At 36.4% G+C, this 21648-nt stretch overlaps 1 protein-coding gene across 7 annotated transcripts in view; it reads right to left on the bottom strand.

Moving 5' to 3' along the window:
• FRYL (FRY like transcription coactivator) overlaps positions 1-21648 on the bottom strand; it is a 246852-nt gene that overhangs the window by 55832 nt on the left and 169372 nt on the right. For all 7 annotated transcript variants that reach the window (XM_081234991.1, XM_081234990.1, XM_081234992.1 and 4 more), the window contains 13 exons: positions 20353-20410; positions 17935-18026; positions 15506-15678; positions 13825-13985; positions 13163-13273; positions 12185-12339; positions 11774-11873; positions 10511-10679; positions 7136-7395; positions 6625-6765; positions 3452-3620; positions 1332-1416; positions 468-580 (listed from right to left, as the gene is read on the bottom strand). In XM_081234991.1, coding sequence (XP_081091117.1) covers positions 468-580; positions 1332-1416; positions 3452-3620; positions 6625-6765; positions 7136-7395; positions 10511-10679; positions 11774-11873; positions 12185-12339; positions 13163-13273; positions 13825-13985; positions 15506-15678; positions 17935-18026; positions 20353-20410 — 1787 coding nt within the window. The remainder of the gene's footprint in view (positions 1-467; positions 581-1331; positions 1417-3451; positions 3621-6624; positions 6766-7135; positions 7396-10510; positions 10680-11773; positions 11874-12184; positions 12340-13162; positions 13274-13824; positions 13986-15505; positions 15679-17934; positions 18027-20352; positions 20411-21648) is intronic.

Below are 21648 nucleotides of genomic sequence, written 5' to 3'. Positions count from 1 at the left end.
CGTGTGCAAAATGAGGAGATTGGACCAGATCATCTTCAGGGTCCCTTCAAGTCTGAAGGCTTGTGCTTCTATTCTACCCCACCTTAGTGTTATAATGAGACTCGGACACATTATTTATTTTGCAATTGCAAGGGAGAACGTTTAAGTAAAACGTGAATCCCACGAAAGTTCAAATCTGTTCAAAAAAGCAGCCTGTTGGTCAATGTCTGTTCTATGCTTCTTGAGAACCAATTCTTATGTTCCTTTTGATTTATCTACAGGGAACCTGTGCTTTTGAAACATATTTCCCCCACTTACGTTGCTTCTTAAAATCAAGACATTTCAGATTATGTTGGAACACCACTAGTGGCAGTTAAATACCCTTCTTAAAAACCATTTCCGGGAAGAATGTATTTATTAACATTAATATAATGATAATACACCTTGCCATCGCAGTTATTTAAAAAAAAACATTTGGAATGTATTACTTTTTTCTTCTTCATAAGATCCTCCAGAGCTGCTACTGTATCGAGATTCTAGTCTGTGATGTTGACGATTTAAATGACTGTTTAGTCCACTGTAGATGTCTAGGTGCACATAGCTATGGGAATGATCATTGAGTTAGTCACAGTTCATGGTAAAGTGGTATTTGTACTTTATGTTTCACTTTCTATGCTTAAAAAAGAACACAGTACACAAAATACTAAAGTTTACTATGATATATATTAATTTCCACATTACAATTCGAAAGCTTAAGCTTTGAAGTCAATTATTTCTACCTGAAGATTTTTCTTAAATTGTTGTGATAATAATGTGCTGATGAAAACTATTCCATATAAAACAGGCAGAGTAAATATCCATTTAGAAAAGTTTAAAAATGTAGCAACACAAAAAGTGACTGACCATACTCTACCTATTCATCCATTAGTGCACATTAAAAAATCTAGGGCTTCCCTGGTGGCACAGTGGTTGAGAGTCCGCCTGCCGACGCAGGGGACACGGGCTCGTGCCCCGGTCCGGGAGGATCCCACATGCCGCGGAGCGGCTGGGCCCGTGAGCCATGGCCGCTGAGCCTGCACGTCCGGAGCCTGTGCTCCGCAACGGGAGAGGCCACAGCACTGAGAGGCCCGCGTACCACAAAAAAAAAAAAAAAAAAAAAAAAAAAATCTAGCATGCCAGCGTCTTTAGTGTTAAAATAGTCAATGTGGAAAATTTCCAATATGGAAATATATTTCCTCGCTAGAATTTTAACACAATGAAATATACATTCCAATGCAGAAATTATCATCTATGCTGATGATAATCTGTATATGTCAAACTGACAGGCTAATGAAGAACAGAGAAGTACTTACCTCTCTTCAATATTCTCTTTTATGGGCTTATTATCGGGATTGCCATCCATGGGAGCTACCATTGTATTGCTACTAGAAGTAGTTCCTGTAATCATAAACAAAACAGTATCTATGAATTTAAAGCCTAGGATAGCTCAATAAGAACAAAAGATTTCAAATTATAGATGTGAAAACTCCACTAAAATGAGAAGAAGGTGATTTTTAAAAAGGAATGTACTCTTAACGACCAAGAGGGTAAGGAGACAACAGCAACAAAATTATGGATACTGGAAAACAAATGGACAGGAAGTAATCAAGTGTTAAGAAGGCTGAATCCAGAGCTGTTAGTGGAGGAAAGAAGAAGCTTCTGTATCTATACTGCTGAAACTCCAAAAGGTCAGGAATTAGTGGCTTCAAGTACCTCTGGAAATAGGGGGTTGAAGGAGGTGCTAAAAATGGCAAGAATGGGGCTTCCCTGGTGGTGCAGTGGTTGAGAGTCTGCCTGCCGATGCAGGGGACACGGGTTCGTGCCCCGGTCCGGGAAGATCCCACATGCTGCGGAGCGGCTGGGCCTGTGAGCCATGGCCGCTGAGCCTGCGCGTCCGGAGCCTGTGCTCCGCAGCGGGAGAGGCCACAACAGTGAGAGGCCTGCGTACCGCAAAAAAAAAAAAAAAAAAAAAAAGCCAAGAATGGTTGAAAATCTCTTTCCTAAGTAGCTGTTTCCCAAGATCTACCCCTCTGCCTCCTGTAACTGGGTAGCTCTCTCTCCTCACTTCCAGAAGTCTCTTCTGATGAGAGTAAATCAGAGGATTTCTGGACTAGGGCAGACCATATACAGGTGAAGGAGGAAGTACTTTACTGAGGATACGAAGACTAAGTGAAAACATACATACATACGTACATAAATTTGCCATTGGATCCCCCTGCAACCTTCTTACACCACTGGGCTACCAGAAGGCTTGAAGACTCTTTGCTAGTGTGTGTACATATGGATTATATGTACACACACGTACACACACACACACACACACACACACACCCCTACACCTTCTACTCTAGGCAGAGGACTAGAAGAGTTTTCTCTGGGGTATCTGATTACTGCAAGAGAAAAGACCTATGTATACTTGTATCGACGAAATCATCATACAACAAAGGACAAAATAAGTTCCATATATACGTACAGAACATCCAATCAACTTTTCAATATGCCTATAAGTGAACTGTTTATGAAAAGACAGATCCAGAATTGGTAGGCTTTTGAGGAAAGCTTTTACTAAGACAAACCAAAACAAAAACACAGCAATATAAAGAAAATAGGAACTTTCGCTGGTAGAAAATTTTATCAAATATACAGAAGATAGTCCAACCATGAAACATGAATAGGACGTTCCTAAAAAAATTCTAATTGAAAAAACCTCTCTTTGGAATTAAAAACATTCTAGCAGATATGAAAAATTCAATAGAAGCATTATTAGAAACCTCTTGGAAAGTGTAACAAAAAGATGAAAATAGATGACAGAAATAAATTATAAAGATATAGTATGAGAAATTTCTATTTATACAATGTTATTAACATCACAAAAACAGTTAATATAAACTGAATGGCAAAGAAGTTCATAGAAATTTAACCTACAACAGCCCAGATATTATACTGATTTTCAATGCAAGTTATTCCCTCAGCGATGTAGTTTCTTCAACTCGAAATATTACAATAACTATAAGTATATGGGTATACATAAAAGTATATACACTCATGTGATTGGATACTATGTATAATATATGCCCAAGTAATTATAATATGAAATTACACAGTAATTTTCAATAAGTGAACATTTTCTATATTTACATACTAATTATAGTCATTTTAAAAAAGCAGTTGTTGTACAGAGATATATAAATGTATACTCCAGTTCTAAATAAGTATGTAAGCATCCTTCCCTTTATCACATTATGAATCCTTACGTTGTCAAACTTCTTTACTCATATGAGGATTTACCAAGTTTTGTCCGGTTAATTAGATATATGACTCCTGTTTGCTTGTTTTCTTTATGATGATGTTTAAAGCAAACGCTTGATAAAATGAACAATTACGGAAAGCTTCTCTTTTTATACAAAGTAGTCAGTTTTAAATGACTTCTCACCTGAGGTGACAGAAGGGATTTTATAGCTGGAAGTGATGCGGTAATATGGGGGATTATCCATGTGAGTGACGCCTGAACTGACAGGGTCGGTCAGCTGTAGTTCACTCACCAGTTCTTCTAGCAACTGCATTGTTTTGTCTCTACCTAAATATACAATAACTTTCTTGACCTGTCGCAAAAGAAATTGTTCGGAAAAGAAAAAACACAATTTTTATCTCACAAACTTGCCTTGAGACAAATTTTATCAGAGTAAGTTCAACTTTAAGTGGTAGATGAATAAGCACAATCTTAATTTGAATAGACACTGATCAGCAATCAGACATTAATCAGCTTTATAAGTACTGTTCTATCTTCCCTCTAACCCTCAACATTATATCTAATTAGGATGACCTAAATGTATTGTTTAATGGTGTCCATAAAGTTATCTACTTCCTTTACCTTTTTGGGTTTTTTTTTAGAAAAGCAAAAGATAACTTGCCTTTCTATAAATCAGTTTCTCTTTCAATGGAAACTTTCAATTAATATCATCTTAAGATTTTCCTCATATTTTTATTCAGCCAGCCTTCGAACCCAGGGTTCATCATTTATTCTGCCTTCCCCATTCTCTATATTCAACCAGCAGTATAGAGCGGTGATTAAGAGCGAGAATCTAGAACTAAACTAGAACTCCAACGACACAGTCTGGATTGAAGTGTAGATGTAACTCTTACTAGCTAGGCCATCTGGAAAGTTCCCCTCAGTTTTCTCTTCTGCAATTAGGGACAACGTCGCTTACTTCATAGGGTTGTTAGGATTAAGTAAATTAAAATTTATAAAGCACTTTAAAAAGCCCTAGTACACAGTACGAGTTAAATAAGTGAAAAAAACTTTTCAGTAGTATGCTTTATAGGTATGTTTTAGTAATATGTATTATTGAAATGGGCTGATTGGTTAGTAAGCGATCTCTCTTTTTCCTCCCTACTTTAATCCTTACTACTCAAAATGTGGTCCTCGTAGAACATGCATCGTCATCTGAGCTTGCTAGAAATACAGAATTTCAGGCCTCACCCTCACCTCCAGACTCAGAACCAGAACAAGATCCCTAGACGACTCACGTGCATACAGACGTGTGAGAAGCTCTGTCTTATTAGATGACCCCCGGACAAATCTTACAACATGCTTTATCACATCATACCAAAATCTGATAATGGTTCCCTAATGATAACTGACCGTCCTCCACACAGCTCTTGAGCTCTCCGAGCTGTTCTAACTATTTGCTAATTCTCTGTTCCCAAGTCCAGTCTCCTCTGACCCAGGAAACGTCAAGTACATTTCTTCCTCGGTGCCTTTGCTCTGACCCAGGACCTCTGAGTTGATGCGTCTGACTCTAATCCTGTTAGGTCTTCAAGCCCCATCCCCGCTCCAGCTTCACTGCCTGTCCAGGAAGCTTTCACTGACTTTTCACCAACAGCTCTGGGTTGGAATTCCAGCTCCATGAAGACAGAGCTAAATGGCTGTGCGACTTTGAGGAAATTACTCTTCTTTCTACCTTATTTTATTCATCTGTAAAACTGCAGTAATCTTAGCAAGGTCACAGATTTCTTCCGGAAATTAAGTAATGGAGATGAAGTGCTTATACTGTGCCTGGCCTCTAAGTAGTGCTTAAGAAATGACAACTAAGAAATTAGTATTGTTGTCATTAAAAAGAGCTCTTTTAAAATTTCTGGCAAATGGCTATGCCCTGAACTTCATCTTGGCTTCTTAGAATTATAGCTTGTTTCATGCCTGTTTCTAGTGCCAGCCCCAACTCACTCATTCATTCGTCTGATTAAGGGGAAGATTCTATGTGTCAGGCAGTAGTCCAGGCTCTGGCAAGAAGGCAATGAACTAAGCAGACCAAAATTCCTGCTCTTAAGGAGCTGACAATCCCCTGGACTGATTGAGGCAAAAGTTATGAGCCAAAGAGGTAAAATATATAACAAGTTTGATGATAAGTGCTAGGAAAATCAATGAAACAGGGAAAGGAAAAGAAGAGCGTACGTGTGGGGGGCAGGGCATTTGCAGTTTTAGACAAGATGACCAGCAAAAGTATCAGTGAGAACTGACATTTGAGGAAACGTCTGAAGGAGGTGCAGCAGTGAGCAATGTGGCTGTCTGGGGGAGAGAGGAAAGCAAGTACCAAGGCCCCCAGGTGGGATGCCTGGTGTGAAAGCAGGACAGCAAGCGGAGTCAGCGTGGCTCAAGGACAGGGGGCCTGAGGGAGAGTATTAGGACGTGCGGTCAAGAGGTAATGTGTGATGGTGTTGTTTGCTACCAAACACCCACCTTTCTCTAAGTGCTTCTCATCGAAGGTCAATCTTGTGACATGCCTTCAGAACAGTGCTTTCAGTAATCAAGTTAACTGGTTCGTTTAAAGTAGGATCCGTAAGAACTTTCAGAGCAACATTCTGCAGAGCTAGTCTTCTGTGGACAGACTTTAAGGAGATGCTACCATGTCACTGATAGCTATATCTACATACACACACGTGTGTTTGCGTGCATGTGTGTATATTCAGTTTAACCTTCATGTTTGATAGTTTCGTGCTGTTCTCTTAACTTGAGCAGATTTAAGTATTGCTTTCCCCTCTAGAAGGCAAAGACATATTCTTCACTGTATGTCTCTTATCACGCTTTTCCTTGCTTCTAGAAGCCTTACAGCACGATTCCATAGGCACTGAGCTCTCACTTCCCATCCTGCTCCAATATCCCAACGCCAGCTCGTGATAGGAAAAACTACTAACATCTCTCCACTTCCATATCACTTTCTCTCCAGTATCATCTCTAATCCTCCCAGACAGTGGTGATTCCAAAGTTATCCACTCTCAGGACTCTGCAATTTTCCTTTGTAGCCCTTACCATGACTGTACTTTATTAACTTACTGATTTATTCATTAAATAAATTAGGTGTAGGTTCAAAGAATAAAATCTGTAGCATCCATCAGAACCTAGAAGAACACCTAGCCTCTAGTAAAGCCAGATGATACCTGTTAAATGAATCAATGGATAAATCCATGTGCTATTTCCTGATTTTCCTCATCTTGGCCCCTGCTTTGCCTCTGGTGGTCTACTGCTGCCCAGACTCTGACATCACAAGACACTGGGTAAATATATATATTAAAAAAATAAATAAAAAGTAAAGGAACTTGAACACATACGTAAGGCAAGAGGCTTGGTTCACTATTCACTCCACAAATGCTGATCAAAAAGTGCAAAATTATTTTCAGGTTTTTTGGCCAGCCATCTGCGAGTGTGGTCCACACATTCTCCACCTCCGACCAGGCCAGCTCATCACCATACTAGAGGCAGAAAACACAGCACACACTTTAGTAACAGCTGTCTTTTCACTATCAAACTTGCCATGTCATGAAATATTAGAAAATAACGCTTTTACAGACAGCTTTAATCTTTTCCACACTTTAGAGGAACAATCATTTCTTTCAACAAATCTAAACACAAGTATCATTAAGCACATATGATTTTAGCTCCCCTCCACCAAAAAAAAGATATTTTATATCTAATGAGAAGTTTTTTAAAGAAAGGAATTTACTGATAACACATACTTGTTTGGTTAACACAGGATTATCTAATCTCTTTGTCTATTTCTAACGTGTTTACTCCTAACTCCGTAATTCTGTCCAGCAACTGCAAATACAAAAACCATGTTACCTTTGCTGTCATGTACATCAGATTATTCAAAACCATGGCAGTGGCTTGTGGGGATCCCCAGCCTTCTCCTCGTAACCAGCGCCGGCTAGTCACCATGAGTTCTCGGTCTTTTAAGGAATCATCTTCATCTTCATCATGTCGCCTTGCGGTAGGCAACGGTTTTAAATCCACCAACTCGATGTTGTTCATCCACGGTAACAGGTAGTGCAGCATTACTTGCCTCCCAGCAGGGTGAGCTGTCTGAATTCTCTGGCTTATCTCTGTAATTAAGAATAAGTCAAAGAGGGAACGACTGATGTAATTGTGGTTTCCTTTGACTTGTAATGAATTTAAATTTCATTTTTAAATTTAACTTTTTAATTCTTAAAAACCAGCAAGCCAGATTTTATTCATTACATTTAAGAATTATGAGCACATTGGGGCTTCCCTGGTGGCACAGTGGTTGAGAGTCCGCCTGCCAATGCAGGGGACAGGGGTTCGTGCCCCAGTCCAGGAAGATCCCACATGCCGCGGAGCGGCTGGGCACATGAGCCATGGCCGCTGAGCCTGCGCGTCCGGAGCCTGTGCTCCGCAACGGGAGAGGAAACAACTGTGAGAGGCCCCGCGTACCGCAAAAAAAAAAAAAAAAAAAAAAAGAAATATGAGCACTGTTTCTCCTTTTAATGAATTTGACATTGATGACATCATAAAGAAAAGATAGCAGCTAACATATATCACACACTTAGCTTTTATATAAAGTATCTCTGGCGGTTAAGAAAAATAAATGTTTGCACACTGTTGGTGAGATTGTAAAATGGTGCAACTGCTATGAAAACAGTATAAGAGCTCCTCAAAAAATTAAAAACAGAACTATTATATGAGCTAGTAATTCCATTTCTGAGTATGTATCCAAAAGAACTGAAAGCAAGGTCTTGAAGAGATATTTCCACAACCACGTTCATAGCAGCGCTATTTACAATGGCCAAGAAGTGGAAGCACTCCAAATGTCCATTGATAGATAAATGGATAAACAAAATGTGGTATATACATATAATAGAATACTCTGCAGCTTTAAAAAGGAAAGAAATCCTGTTATGTGCTACAATGTGGATGAATGCTGAGGACATTATGCTAAGTAAAATAAGCTAGTCATAAAGCCACAAATGCTGTGTGATTCTACTTATATGAGGTATCTAACATAGTCAAATTCATAGAAATAGAAAGCAGAATGGTGGTTACCAGGAGCTGGGGGAAGTTCAGGAAAAGGGTGGTTACTGTTTAGTAGGTATAAAGTTTCAGTTCTGCAGGATGAAAAATTTCTGGAGATCTGTTTCATAACAATGTAAATATATTTAACACTACTGAACTGTACAGTTAAAATGATTAATATGGTAAATTTTACTATGTATGCTTTTTACCAAATAAATAAATAAATGTAATTATAAGATAAAAGACGATCTTTATACATGGATTAATTTAAAGTGACCCATGAAAAATCTCACATATTTTGGTTTTATCTAGGGGAGACGCCTATGTTGTGCTTATTACTTTTACATTCATCTCATTTAATGCTCATGACAAACCTGTGCGGTGGACAGTCCAAGTAACTTGCCCAAGGTCAATGATCAAGTGGCAGAGGATTCAAATACAAGGTTGATTCCAAAGCCTGTGAGTTTTTATATGCTATTTAATTTCCATAAATCACTTTAAGTACAAACCTTCTTTCTCCTCAAGTCCCATTTTGCCCACTAGGTCTTACACCTGTTTACTCATCAGAAGGAATAAATATGGAAGCATAGTGATTTGGAACTTGGCTCTGGAATCACACACACCTGGGTTTGAATCCCAGCTCTACCACATACATACAGGTTGACCTAGGGCCAACCTGTCAACCTCTGATCCTCAACTGATTATTCTGTAAGAAGGTAACAAAAGAAGCTGCATCATGGAGTTACTGTGCAAATTCAACATAGTACCAGTGAACTGCTCAGTCCAGTGCCTTGCACATATTTATGCTCAATTCTAACATTTTACAAGAAGCCCTTCTGTTAATAGGTCAATGTTATTGCCATAAGTATGAAATATTAGACCTGGAGCTCTGAAAGTAGCTGAATGAAGAGATCCTGGCCAGGGGGTTGTAAATGCATATAGCAGCCGGGGCCATGGCAACACCCACTGACATCCTGACCAATTTCATGACCTCTGAGACCCAGAGGACTCCTGTTTTCTGTGCTGGAGCCTCCAGAAGAAGCCCAGCAGCAGCTGGGCTTAGTGTTGACAGTGATTACTACTTTGCGTTGATGACCATCCATGTCCATCTTGAAAGGGCTGTCAGGACTGTGGGAGCCGGGAAAAAGGAAGGGGCTTGATTGCTGCCATTTATCAGTGCAAACCAAACACGTGAGTTGCTTTAAAAACTGAATGTTAGGAGAACTGAAGTTGTTTTTTCCCCACTCAGGTCAGTTAGGGATGGGAATCCAACTATCTCCACCACTAAAATAGGTACTGTGGAAAGATGTGCAAAGAAGGCTAAGGCTTCTATGCCTTGAGCCCAAATGAAGGAAAGGATCCACTTAAGAACCCTGTTATTCCCTGCATGCCAATTTTGGTGCATTTCTAGTACTTGGATTAGAACAAGATCTTGTTGCAGATGAAGAGCAGAAAAACTAGCTGAGTGTCTTTTGTAAATATTATAATTAAAACTTCTCAGTTAAAGGATAAAGCACTATGGGGGCATCTGCAACAGTGTGCTCACTGGCCAGAGGTTAAGCTGGATGAACCCCCAAATTATCTTAAATCTAAATCCTGGGAGGCCCAGATATAGAGGACATCTTGCCTGACACATAGCCCTGATGTTTTCAAAACTCCTGGCAAGAATATTTGTCGGCCCACAAGGAAAGGAAACTGGACCAGAAAGCAATGTGGGTTCCTAGCAATAGTTTTGCTTAAGGCAGTGCAGGACCTTTCCCTAAGATTAGAGCTTTTACTTATAGAAAGAAACTTGTATCTCTATCCCTGTCCATTTTTATTATTAAAGACAGACCAATACACAAGATAAACTGCATACCAAAAGATTCAGGAAGTTCTGTGTCTACTAAAGAAATACTTTTCAATTGCCTGTGAAGCCCCCTTCTATCTTTTTTTTTTTTTTTAAAGCTGGGTTGAGGTGGAGAATGGAGGCCAAAGTTAGAATCCCTGCAGAGACTTTTAATAAGCAATCTCAATATCATGGTAGATCAGTGTTAAGAGTTCATACTAAAGAAAAAAAATTATCTTATATAAAGACATGTTTTGTTTTGATTCAACCTCAAATTTCATATATTTAAATTTCCTAAAAGTAGTTTTTTTTCAAAATGGTTGCTAAAGAAAAACTATTAACCAGTTCAATGATCATACCTGAGAATATGGCGAGAGTTAGCTCAGGATATGCCCTTGCTAATTCTTCAGACAACTGATAATATGAAACAGAATACAGATGCGGCAGAGGAGACAGCTGGCTGAGTACTCCATCTGTTCTCTGAACCTCCAATTTGTGAGCATAGCGAAACATCTTCGGTTCCAGGATCTACAAGAATGTACTCCATTAATTTAAGATTTTATGGGTCCTCTAAATTTCAGCTATAATGAAAAACATAAAATCTTCTCCCAAGAAATATTCCAGTTTAAAAGTTATATAGTTATATATGTTGTAAAGTTTTTCAGGTGCTAATTTCTAATTCCAAGAAATGTTTGCAAAAGATCTGTAACTCTTTACAAGCCTTTACATTCCCTGTGTTGAATGCCAGTAGCATAGTTTAAAAATAACTTCAGCAACTTAACACACAATTACTTAAATAAGATTTACCACTTTTCCAATTCAAAACTATGACTGTATAAAAACATGTATACTTGAAAAAAAAAATCTTCAAACCTATCTTGTTTAATAACAGATTAAATATGGAATGTAAGCTAAAAATTCTTTTGACATTACACGATACAAAGAGCTACACTACTCAACTTTCTTCTTAATTAATAAAGACATTAGGGTATAATTCCTAAGATGGGACCTACCAGCCTCAATACCACTTCAAACCCTTTGGAAAAATGTGCATCTCCTTGAATCCCATCCTTAACCCTTGGTTAAGAGTGAAGAACCACACCCTATTATCAATGGATATAATCATATATCCACACTTGATAAGTTAACTTTCTAGGTTATTTTCCTCAGTCTAGTAAAGAAATATTATAAAAGGTTATCATAAAAGAACTAATTACTTTTCACTTGATTTTCAAAAAAAAATTTGACTCGCATTATTCTTATCTGCTGAACAGAAATAGTTAAGTGCACACATAGGCCTTAACCACTCAGTTTTTATAAGTACTCACACACACACACACACACAGAGGCACACACAGGTGAGCGGAAGGGGGGCTGCAGGAAGGGGAAGGGTATCATACATAATCCCCTACAGGACACTTCTGAGTAGTTTGCATGATTTATAGACTTAAATGACCCATATTATTTTACTCTTCTATTTCTAATGATAATCAGGAATTAACACCATACCCCACTATTAAAAATAAAGCTGAATGTTAGCATACTTTCAAGGCAAGAATACATTATTATGCTTCATTAAATCCCGAGCAAAAATATATTTTAATTAACGTTTGTTTACAAACCTGTAAAAGTTGCATAGCAACTTCATAGATACTTCGAGAAGAATCAGCGGCTTTAAACAGTATCAGATTGAGGAGCATCACCGTGTCACACTGATAATCCCTAGGGACAAAGTGTACATGTTAGGTAAAATAATGTTTAGAGGCTTTCACACCAGTTAATAAACATGATATAAAGGGAAGGCTACAGGCATGCAGCTGCTAAGCCTATGAGATGACTGCGTGTTTTTGTTTTTGTTTTTAAGGCAATAGGTACAACAGATGCATGGGGATCATTATCCGTATTTGGTTAAATTTTGTTAGCACTTAAGGAAAGAAAATACTGGTTCATTATTATTTCTGAGTTCAAAAGGACATGTTTTCTTTTTTAAGAAAAGCTAAATAAAATATGAAAGACAGTAGTATCTAGAGTACCTGTTCTGGAATACATTAGCTATGGCTTTAAAGCAGCCAGCTGCCACTCTCTTGGAACCAGTGTAACAGCGATCCACCGCCCAGTACATCAGGTTGCTCTGATCCGGGTTCAGCTCCAGCAGTAATGTAACTGCTTCACAGCCCAACTGATGAACCTAAGTAAAGGCCAAAAAATTGCCCAGAACAGAGAAAGGGATATATTATTTGTCTACTCCTCTACATTTTAATTAAAATAATATAGTGCATATATTCACTGTATTGAATCAGGAAACTCAAGCCTCCTTTTGTTCAACTCTTTCTCATTTTATTCAGCCAGCAGAAAAACCAACGTGGAAAAATTATGCTTGGTCTCCTGCTTTTTATATAAGACTCTTAGAAGTACAATTCTCTTCTCCAGCAGAGCCCTGGAGGTGGTTGATGAATATGAACAGTGATTAAGTGCTTTCAGGAAAGTGATTTATTAACCTCTCCAGTTATTTTTATTAAGCTTTATTCTTATTTTTGATAACCCAGTAGAAAAATTATTCTGAGGGGAAAAAATGTTAAGTCCTATTTTAAATTGTGAAGTCTGTGTGTGTACAGAATGAGAGTAAGGAAGTCGAGAAAGAATGATTAATTGGAGAGTGGTCAAAAAAAATTCAAGTAAACGTAGCAAACAACGTATTTTTCCATGGAGCTTAATGTATTCCACAATTAATATTCTTTTATTGACTCAGAACCCTATTGTGATATATATACACACACTACTGTATTAATCCTGTAATATAAAAGGGAAATTAAAATTATTCAAATGAGTACTAAATAAGAATTACAAATCTTATAGTTTATGGTATCCTATTTAATTTTACATAATATATTTTTTTGCCTGTAATTCTAACCTATCTTATGTTAAAAAGATATGTTCAGTGGGCCATACAATAACTCTAAATAATGCAATGACAATTTATTATAGAATTTTAAGGGAAATGTCATAAGTACCTTTTTGTCCAGAGAGTCCAAAATGTTATCCAACCATTTGTACAAATATCCATCTGATGAAAGTCCTACATTATCTGCAACAGGGCCACAACATAGTACAGCAGACATAGCCTTCAAACAATAATATTAGAATTACATTTAAAACATTTAAGAGGTTAAATGTTGGTTGCTTAATGAGAAGAGGCAGGATATTTTACTCATGTTTATGTAGCCACAATATTGTTAATTTTTCTCTTTATAAAGAAAATCAAAATAGTTACTTTTGAAATGAAGAAATTTACTATGAGTAGTATGAAAATATCGTGATACCAGATAAGACATGGAGTTTGAACAGTATTGGAGGAGAAGAGAAAAAAAAAAAAAAGACCAAGAGTAAATACTTAAGTAGGAAAAAACAGTTATTTCTTTGAGGCAATCCTCAGTTCTTTAAGAGAATGGCTTCCAATTTTGGTAGATTCTGGAACCTTTTTGCACTGTATTTTGTACACTTAAATAAACTTACAGTATAAATGTTTGAATACAGCAGACAAATGTATATTCTAATACTCTCAGGTACTCCGAAGAAATCCCTATCCTTTTTATAACACCAGGCACTGAGAGACAAAAAAATTTAACTCCACTCTTAACATAAGAAAAATGAAATCAGATTTCTAGGTAAATACCTTTAGTGCACAGTACTGATGTCTGTTAATTTGCATATTTCTATCACTGTATCTGTCCAAGGGTGTAAACATGATGCTAAAAGGACCTGCCCAGTGACTGAACAGCATAAAGAGACTGTGACGAAGGCTCTGTTGAGGAAAAATACTTCTTCTCTGGTGTACTGTAAATAAAAAATAAGTAGAAAAAATTATTTCCATTTCTTTTTTTCCTTAATACGCATGTCAACTTCGTTACTGAATATATATTATAAAAAAAAGAAAGCAAAAGCTTTGATTTTAACCTACCGCAAACCTCCAGAGTAACAGAAATTATTTATATATATGCAAATAACAGAAACAAAGTTGCAGTGTATGTCATCATGTAGTGCAGTGTTATGTGAGATGCAGCGTTATATGAAATACGGCATCTTGGCAAGCAGAATTTCACGGCAGTCACAATGCTGCCTGAAGGCTGGCACAGAGCTGAAGAGTCGGGACCTTGCTTCTCCCTGGGCTGTTGCTGGTTACATGGTAACCTTGCCAAAACATTAACATAACATACCTCTGGATCTTGGTTCATTGGTAAGAGAGGGCTTTGGACCATATAAGCTCTTTTCAGCTATAAAAGGATCATTACATGGAATCTTGATATACATAAGTGACAACAGGGGAGCTGATCTACTTGTAGTAAAGTGTGAGGCCTGGAGTCCAAACCCATTCTGCTGCCCTTTGCTGATGGTTTAGATGATCTCCAAGGATTCGTTCCACTTTAAAAATCTATTCTACAAGTTCTCTGCATCAGTTCTTGTTGAAGAAACTCAATAGTACCGTAATGAACCAATGTGGAAGTTGCAGACAAGTGTTGAGTAATGGACTAAATTACATCTTTACATCAGTGAGCTTCAGATCAGAAAATTTAGAGGAAAAAAATGCTCTTTTCCTCTATATAGCATCATTTGCCCCTAAAGTTCAAAATAGGTTTTCTGCACTTGAAATTAATGTATCGAAAGAAGTGCTTACAGGACCCTCCTATAAAATACAACCACTGTCTTACTTTAAAAGTCAACTATTTGCATATACTTTTTAAGGTAACAAAGTAACTTTAATTCTTTCATAGAAAGAAAAAGAAGCATTTGTATTTACATTTTATACCAAAAGCTATAACCACATTTTTACACTTGTAAAGTATTTATGACTTTTTAAAATGCAATTGCATATAGTAATCTTCCTGCTGCCTCAACCAGTGCCCGGCACGTAGTATGTGTTCAATAATAGGCACACATCTGTTAAAGGAATCATGAGTCACACTGTATCCTTATTATACTCTACTTCTGTGCCTATACCCTTCTCCCATTAGTCATATGTATCTTGTTAATTCTATTCTCAAATACCACTTGGAGCATTATGCTCTTCACTCATTGTATCTGGAACAAGTTTGTCCGAAGAGTTTATTCTACTGATTTCTTCAAATTTTTGTTAGTGTCTTGACTGTCGTTGAAAACCTATGTTGGGTTGCTTTTTGATTTCTAGTCACTGATACTAAGTCAAAGGTAAAACAAATTCTTGCTATCCGTGTTACCCTGACATATTTTTCATATGTTCACAAGTTACTTGTCAACATAATTACAAAACCTCAGGGGGAGAAAAAAATACAATGGTCTCTTAATATTCATTAATGGTTTGAGGAGCTAAAAAATCATACCTGGAACATTCTGAATGATATTCGCCACTAAGGCACTAAAATGGCATCGTATATCCTTCAGTGTGTCAGAGTCTTTTTCATTTTCTGCTTCCAGGAGTTGTCTAGTTAAATCTACATATTCCAATAAAGTGTTGTTGAGGAAATGTGTTTCACTATCAAGGCCACCGCTTGCACTGAAAATATTAAAGAAAATACATGGTAAAGAAAATGTGATTTTAAATTATAATTTAAGTCAAAATAAATTCCTAATAATCAAAATCAGAATAATATATATTAAAATTTGCATAGTCATAGCACTGTGCAACTTTTAAAAAATTTGAATGAACAAGATTTTGGCTTACTGAAATATAAAAATACATGGTGTTTCATAACCAAGGAACTGCAAATGTAATTTACATTATTCAATTCCATATCCAACTTCAATCACCTATTGTGAGTGCTAAATGTTATTTTCTCTCCATCAAAATATATTGCTTTGTAAAATAAAGAAATAAGGAGACACATGGGGTAGGGAGGATCAGTTTAGAAGATAGAGAGAGGAAAGACTAATTCTGTATGTTCGCATAGTTGCCCCGCATATTCATATTATGCCTTTAACATGATCAATCAAATATCCATTAGGTACTTATTCTCAGCAAGATTCTGGCATAGGTATTACCGGGGATACAAAAATTTAAGAGAATTCAAGTAAGAGAGCTGGTTTTCAAATCTTCTATTTAGACTTTGGGAGTTGCCCCAAGAATCTCTACAGTAAGATTCTCTTTGGGGCCAAGGTCCCGGGCCTGAAGCCTACTGACTGCAAGGGGATCGTTTGGTTAGTCACAAGTCCTGGATTCCAGTCTTATTCCATCAGTTATTAAGCACGTGACCAGTAACTACTTCAGAGCATTTTAGTAATTTGGTTAACTTCTCCTTGTTATATTTGAAAAATACCTCTAAAAGGTATGACTTTAAATATGCTTTTCATAGCTGTGAATAGTTTTTTATAAATATCCTACAGCCATGAAAATAAGAGAAAGGAGCAACAATGGTACTATAGCATATTAAAAATATCAGTTTACAACAATAAAAATATGTTGAATGTATTCACTCTGAAATTTTTTCCTTTATTCCTTAAATGAATGTTTTTTAAACTCTGGATCATGACTTCTTAGTGGCTGGGAAACCAATTTACTAGACTGTAACCTAGCCCAGAATAAACTCTGAGTACCTACTATGAATCAGGTACATAGGATTGACTGGGTGAACAAATTAAAGATCCCTGCTGTCTTGCCATTCAGAATTCATCTTTTTTCCTTAAGCAAGAAAATAAAAAGTCCATAATAATCCATAATGGATAACTTTATATTGATTTCTCTTGGGGGAAAAAAAAAGACAAATCCAAAAACAAAACATGCAACTGTGTTACTAACATTACATTAAAAGCAATCAAGGGAAAAAGGATTCAGATGTGTATTAGGTTAATTTTTTGCATCAAGTTCAGCAAGTGTCAAATTCACTTTGGCTAACTTCCACTGTTTTATTTTTGTGGAGGACAAAAAAAAAAGTGATGTTTCTTTCTTCTTTATTTTCATTTGCTTTTCATTTACTATAATAGTAAATCAATGGTTTAAATTCTCTTTGATTAAAGCTATATTTTGAAAGCACTTGTCAAAAGCATTCGATGCTAAATATGAAAGGTGTTAGGCACACTGAGAAAAAATGATCAGGACAAATGGTAACGTAACAATAAATACAACACATGTTTGATTATTACTACTTTTTTCTTCCGGATCTTTTTTCAGTTATCTTTTTTGGCAATGGTCAGATTCATTTTTTTTCCCTCCTTCAATGGTCAGGCAACACCATTACCTTCCTAAGGGAATAGTTATTTCTCAACATAAAGCTGACGGAATTTTCCTCGAGGGGATGGTCTTAGTGTCAACAATAAGCTCAGGTTTTATGTTTTTTATTTGTAAAGGGTGGAAACAAGAATTATGGTTTTGGATTTCATAATTTTTCTCAGCACAATAGATTAATAGTTGATTGAAATAAACTTGCAAACCTTACAATGTTTAGCCTTTAAATATATGATTTTTACAACTCCAGAAGAAATAGATCTAAGAACAAGGTAAGACATAGTTAGATCAGACACCAAAAGAAAAAAAAAAAAGGCTACTGTCCACTTGCCTAGATCACTAGATCCCCCAAAATATTAAAATCATAAGAACATTACACCCAATTTTTGCCTGAAGCAGTATGTACCAGTGGTAGAACTTCAATACATTTTTTAGCCATGGGTTAATGTATCAGATGCATCTTTGGTAAATAATCTTTATAGTGGTACAGATTTTTTGTTGTTGCAAAGGTGTTTTTCTGGATTTCCTTAGAGAAAAATATTACGGTCCCTAGTTTTAAAAAAGTTTTGAAAATCAAAATCCAATACTGACCTGTGACTAATGACACCGGCATCTGCCAGCAGTTCAAATATTCGTACCAGTTGTACTCGTAAAATATCTCGACGCCTGCGTCGTTTCATGTTCTATTCCAAAGATAACAAAGATGTTAATTAAAAATCCTTCAAGGAAGTTGACAGAAAACTTGCTGGTGTAACTTGGAAAGAATAATGTGAATGTCTTAGAGCTTGGGGGCTCATTATTTTGCTTGTGCAAGGTAGATTTTGGGCACTGTGGTGGCTATTGCATCAAAAAGGTATGTGTGGAAAGTTTGAAATTAACGAGCCAAATAAAATCAAATGACATTTTACACAGTAATAACACTTAGAGGGGAGAAAATAAAATTCTACACTTTACAGTTACTTTTAGGTCAGATTTGCTAACCTGACAATTTTAGAGGAACTGAAACAGTTAGTAAACTGTTCCCTTTGGATGGTAAAGAATCCCTAAGATACTCCCAAATAATATGACAGAAGGGCAGGGAAAATATCACACAGGGGACTGAGAAACCCCACAGATTTTGCTCATGCCATGGTTTTTCACTTAACAATTAATTCTGACACACAAAAATACAAACAAAAACAAATTTCTTTGATCATCATGGCACGAATTAATATGTTTGTCTTACTAGGGCCAAAGTACTAATGCCTAGGGTAATAGCTGTAACATCTTAACTTGATTCTGCTTCTAACAGAAACTCATATAATGGTAAGATATAATTAATCTCCTACAGCACTTTCTTCTATAGCTCATTATGTCATTTATGATATAATTTTCATAATACAGAGCAATTAAAAATTAGTCATTCACTTTCATGTCCACAATTCAGTTTTCTGCCTTCCAAAAGCAGGCCAATTTGTGGATAACCAATTCATTAAATTTACTGTTTCTTTTAGCTCTTACGAAGTTTGCTGCAATTCATATTGAATGAAATGGTTTTTTAACCATCTTTGAGGATTTTTGCAAAGTTTTAGTCCACCTGTTTTCACTTTGTGTCCACAGAAAGATTGTGAGTCTAATGCTCTCAAAATATATCACACATTCAAGGCACATCACTGTGCACATCTATTCACCTGCTAAGATGACTTTTTGCCCTGAAATTTGTAAGTACAAATACTGCTACTTAATTTTATTTCCAATTCCACTTCGCTCTAATAAATCATTTTGCACCGTAACCCACATGATCATTCTGAAACAAGAATTAATCAATTACAAAATGGAGATACTATCACTACTCCACGGGGCTGAATTACAAACGAGGAGTAAAGAATTACAGATGCTGTTTTAAGGTCCCTATAAAAAGTAGCTATTGTCACCATCTCCCTCTCCTGCTAAAATTCCTCAGAGGATCTCCAACATTAATAGCAGTGACTCTCATTCAATGTTCTACATCAGACTCATCTAAGGTGCTTAAAAAAATAGATTTCTGAGTTCTGTTCCAGGGATTCTCATTGAATAGGCCCAGGAATCTATACTTTTTAGCAAGTTCTCCTGGCTAATTCTCAGATTCCACTGCCATATGGGGCACTGCCACTGGTCTACTGGATAAAGCTGAAACCAGGAGCCTTTCATAAGATAGTTCCTTTTTTGCTTTCCAGCCTAACATTCAGTCACTTTCCCCATAACATAATTACAAAGAAAAATTTGCAATGTCCAAAATTTTTAAATAAAGTTTGCAAATGCTGTTCCTCTACCTAGAATGTCTTTCCCTTGCTTGTCCACTGGGGAATATGCTTCAAAAATTCACCTTAAATGTCATGCTTCACCTATAAAGCATTCTCTTACACCACAGGCAGAATCAGAGGCTTTCTTCTCTGTAGCTCATGTAACCCTTTATCTATGACTTTATTTGAGTGCAGAATAATTCTTATAATTATGGATTACATATCATCTGTCCCAAAAGACATGTGGCTTCTGAAAGTTGCTCTGAACCTGATGTGTAGATTTGGGGATCTAGACCTGGGCTTGGCAAAACACAGCCCTCAGGCCAGATCTGACCCACTGCTGCCAGTAACTATAAACAGAGTTTTATTGGACTATACAGCAACACCCACTTGTTTGGTTGTCTAGGCAGCAAAACTGAGCAGCTGCAACAGAGACAGGATGGCCTGCAAAGATGGAAATACTATCTGGTCGTTTACAGAGAAGGTTAGCGGGCTCTAATCCAGACTCTGACCATCCTAACTTCAGGTAGAGCAATTAAATATCTGTATTACAGAATGGGTTTCTGAGTAAGACCTCTTGTGGGGGGGAAAAGAGTTCTACACATTTTTTAAATGTTGAAAACTGCACTAGACTTAGTTACTTATTTACTTCTGAACTTCTAACTTTTGTTATATTGTATAGAATAGAGAAGCCAATTTTAAGCGTTTGCCAAATAAATATTTAATGCTAGAAAACTACGCAGCTTACCTCTGGCCTTCGTTCAAGTGCTTCTTTAATTATGGGATGTAATTCCTCTATTAGTTCCCTAGAAGAAAAATGATATACATTCATTTAATTAATAGCTAAATATATAATCTGACATGTAGAATTATGTAAATATTAATATAATGATGTAAACTAACAAGTGTTAACCCTAATCCTACTGTTTTAAACACAATTTTTATTGTTTTTTTGTTTGTTTTGTTTTGGTTTTGGCCACACCGCGCAACTTGTGGGATCTTAGCTCCCCGATCCGGGATCAAACCCAGGCCCTAAGCAGCGAAAGCTGGAGTCCTAACCACTGGACCCCCAGGGAATTCCCTGTTTTGTTTTGACTGTGAAATAACATGCACTCTGTAGAACATTTGGAAAACAGAAAAAATGGTATAGGCCACTTATTCTAATTTGTAGAGCTAAATACAATCTGTTCAATCATTTTCAACCCACATACATTTTACATAGTTGAAACTCCAACATATATAAAATAGTATCCCTTTTTCTTTAATTAACACTAGCAATAACCACTTTCACACGCCATTAATTAATTCATAATGCTCTAGTATTGATAATTTTCCTAACCATTTTCAGTTATTACTGTTTCATTAAATTTTATCTAACTTTTTAAATAAATACTGTCCAGTGAACACCTTTGTACATTAATCTTTGATTTCATTTCTGATTATCTCCATAGGATTAATCCTTACAAATGAGATTAATGGGTCAAAGGGTATGAACTTCATGAAAATAATCTTTTTGTTGTTTTGCTTATATTCTGATTTTAAACTGTAAATGTACTCATTGTAGAAAATTGGGAAAATACAAAAAAATAAGAAGAAAATAAAATCCATCCACGATTTCATCATCTATAGAAACTGCTGCAGACATTTAAAGTATGTGCCTCAGAATTGTTTCTATTTATGGGGATTTGTTTTTTAAGAAATTGAGATCATTTTTGTATCTCATTTTTTCTATTAGCATGATCGTGTGTTTACTTGTCATAAACTATCTTCCAACACTTCATTTATAATGAATGCTATCCCACACCTACAGACATATTACAATTTATTAACCTATTCTCTGTTGTACATGTTATCTTGGAGACAAAACATCAAACATCACCCCATATCAATGGAGGACAACCTCAAAAGAATAAAGTCAGGATCCATCAGGCAATAACAAAGCAGAAACTCAGGCAAAAATGAAGAATTTGCTTTATGACTATCAAAAACACCAAGAATAATATAAAATATGTACATAAATATTTCTTTTAAGAATAGTCATTCT

Source organism: Mesoplodon bidens (assembly GCF_964165515.1).
Source record: "Mesoplodon bidens genome assembly, chromosome: 1".
NCBI lineage: Eukaryota > Metazoa > Chordata > Mammalia > Artiodactyla > Ziphiidae > Mesoplodon > Mesoplodon bidens.
The sequence above is the reverse complement of the archived record's forward strand: the minus strand, read 5'-3'. Positions and strand labels throughout refer to the sequence as shown.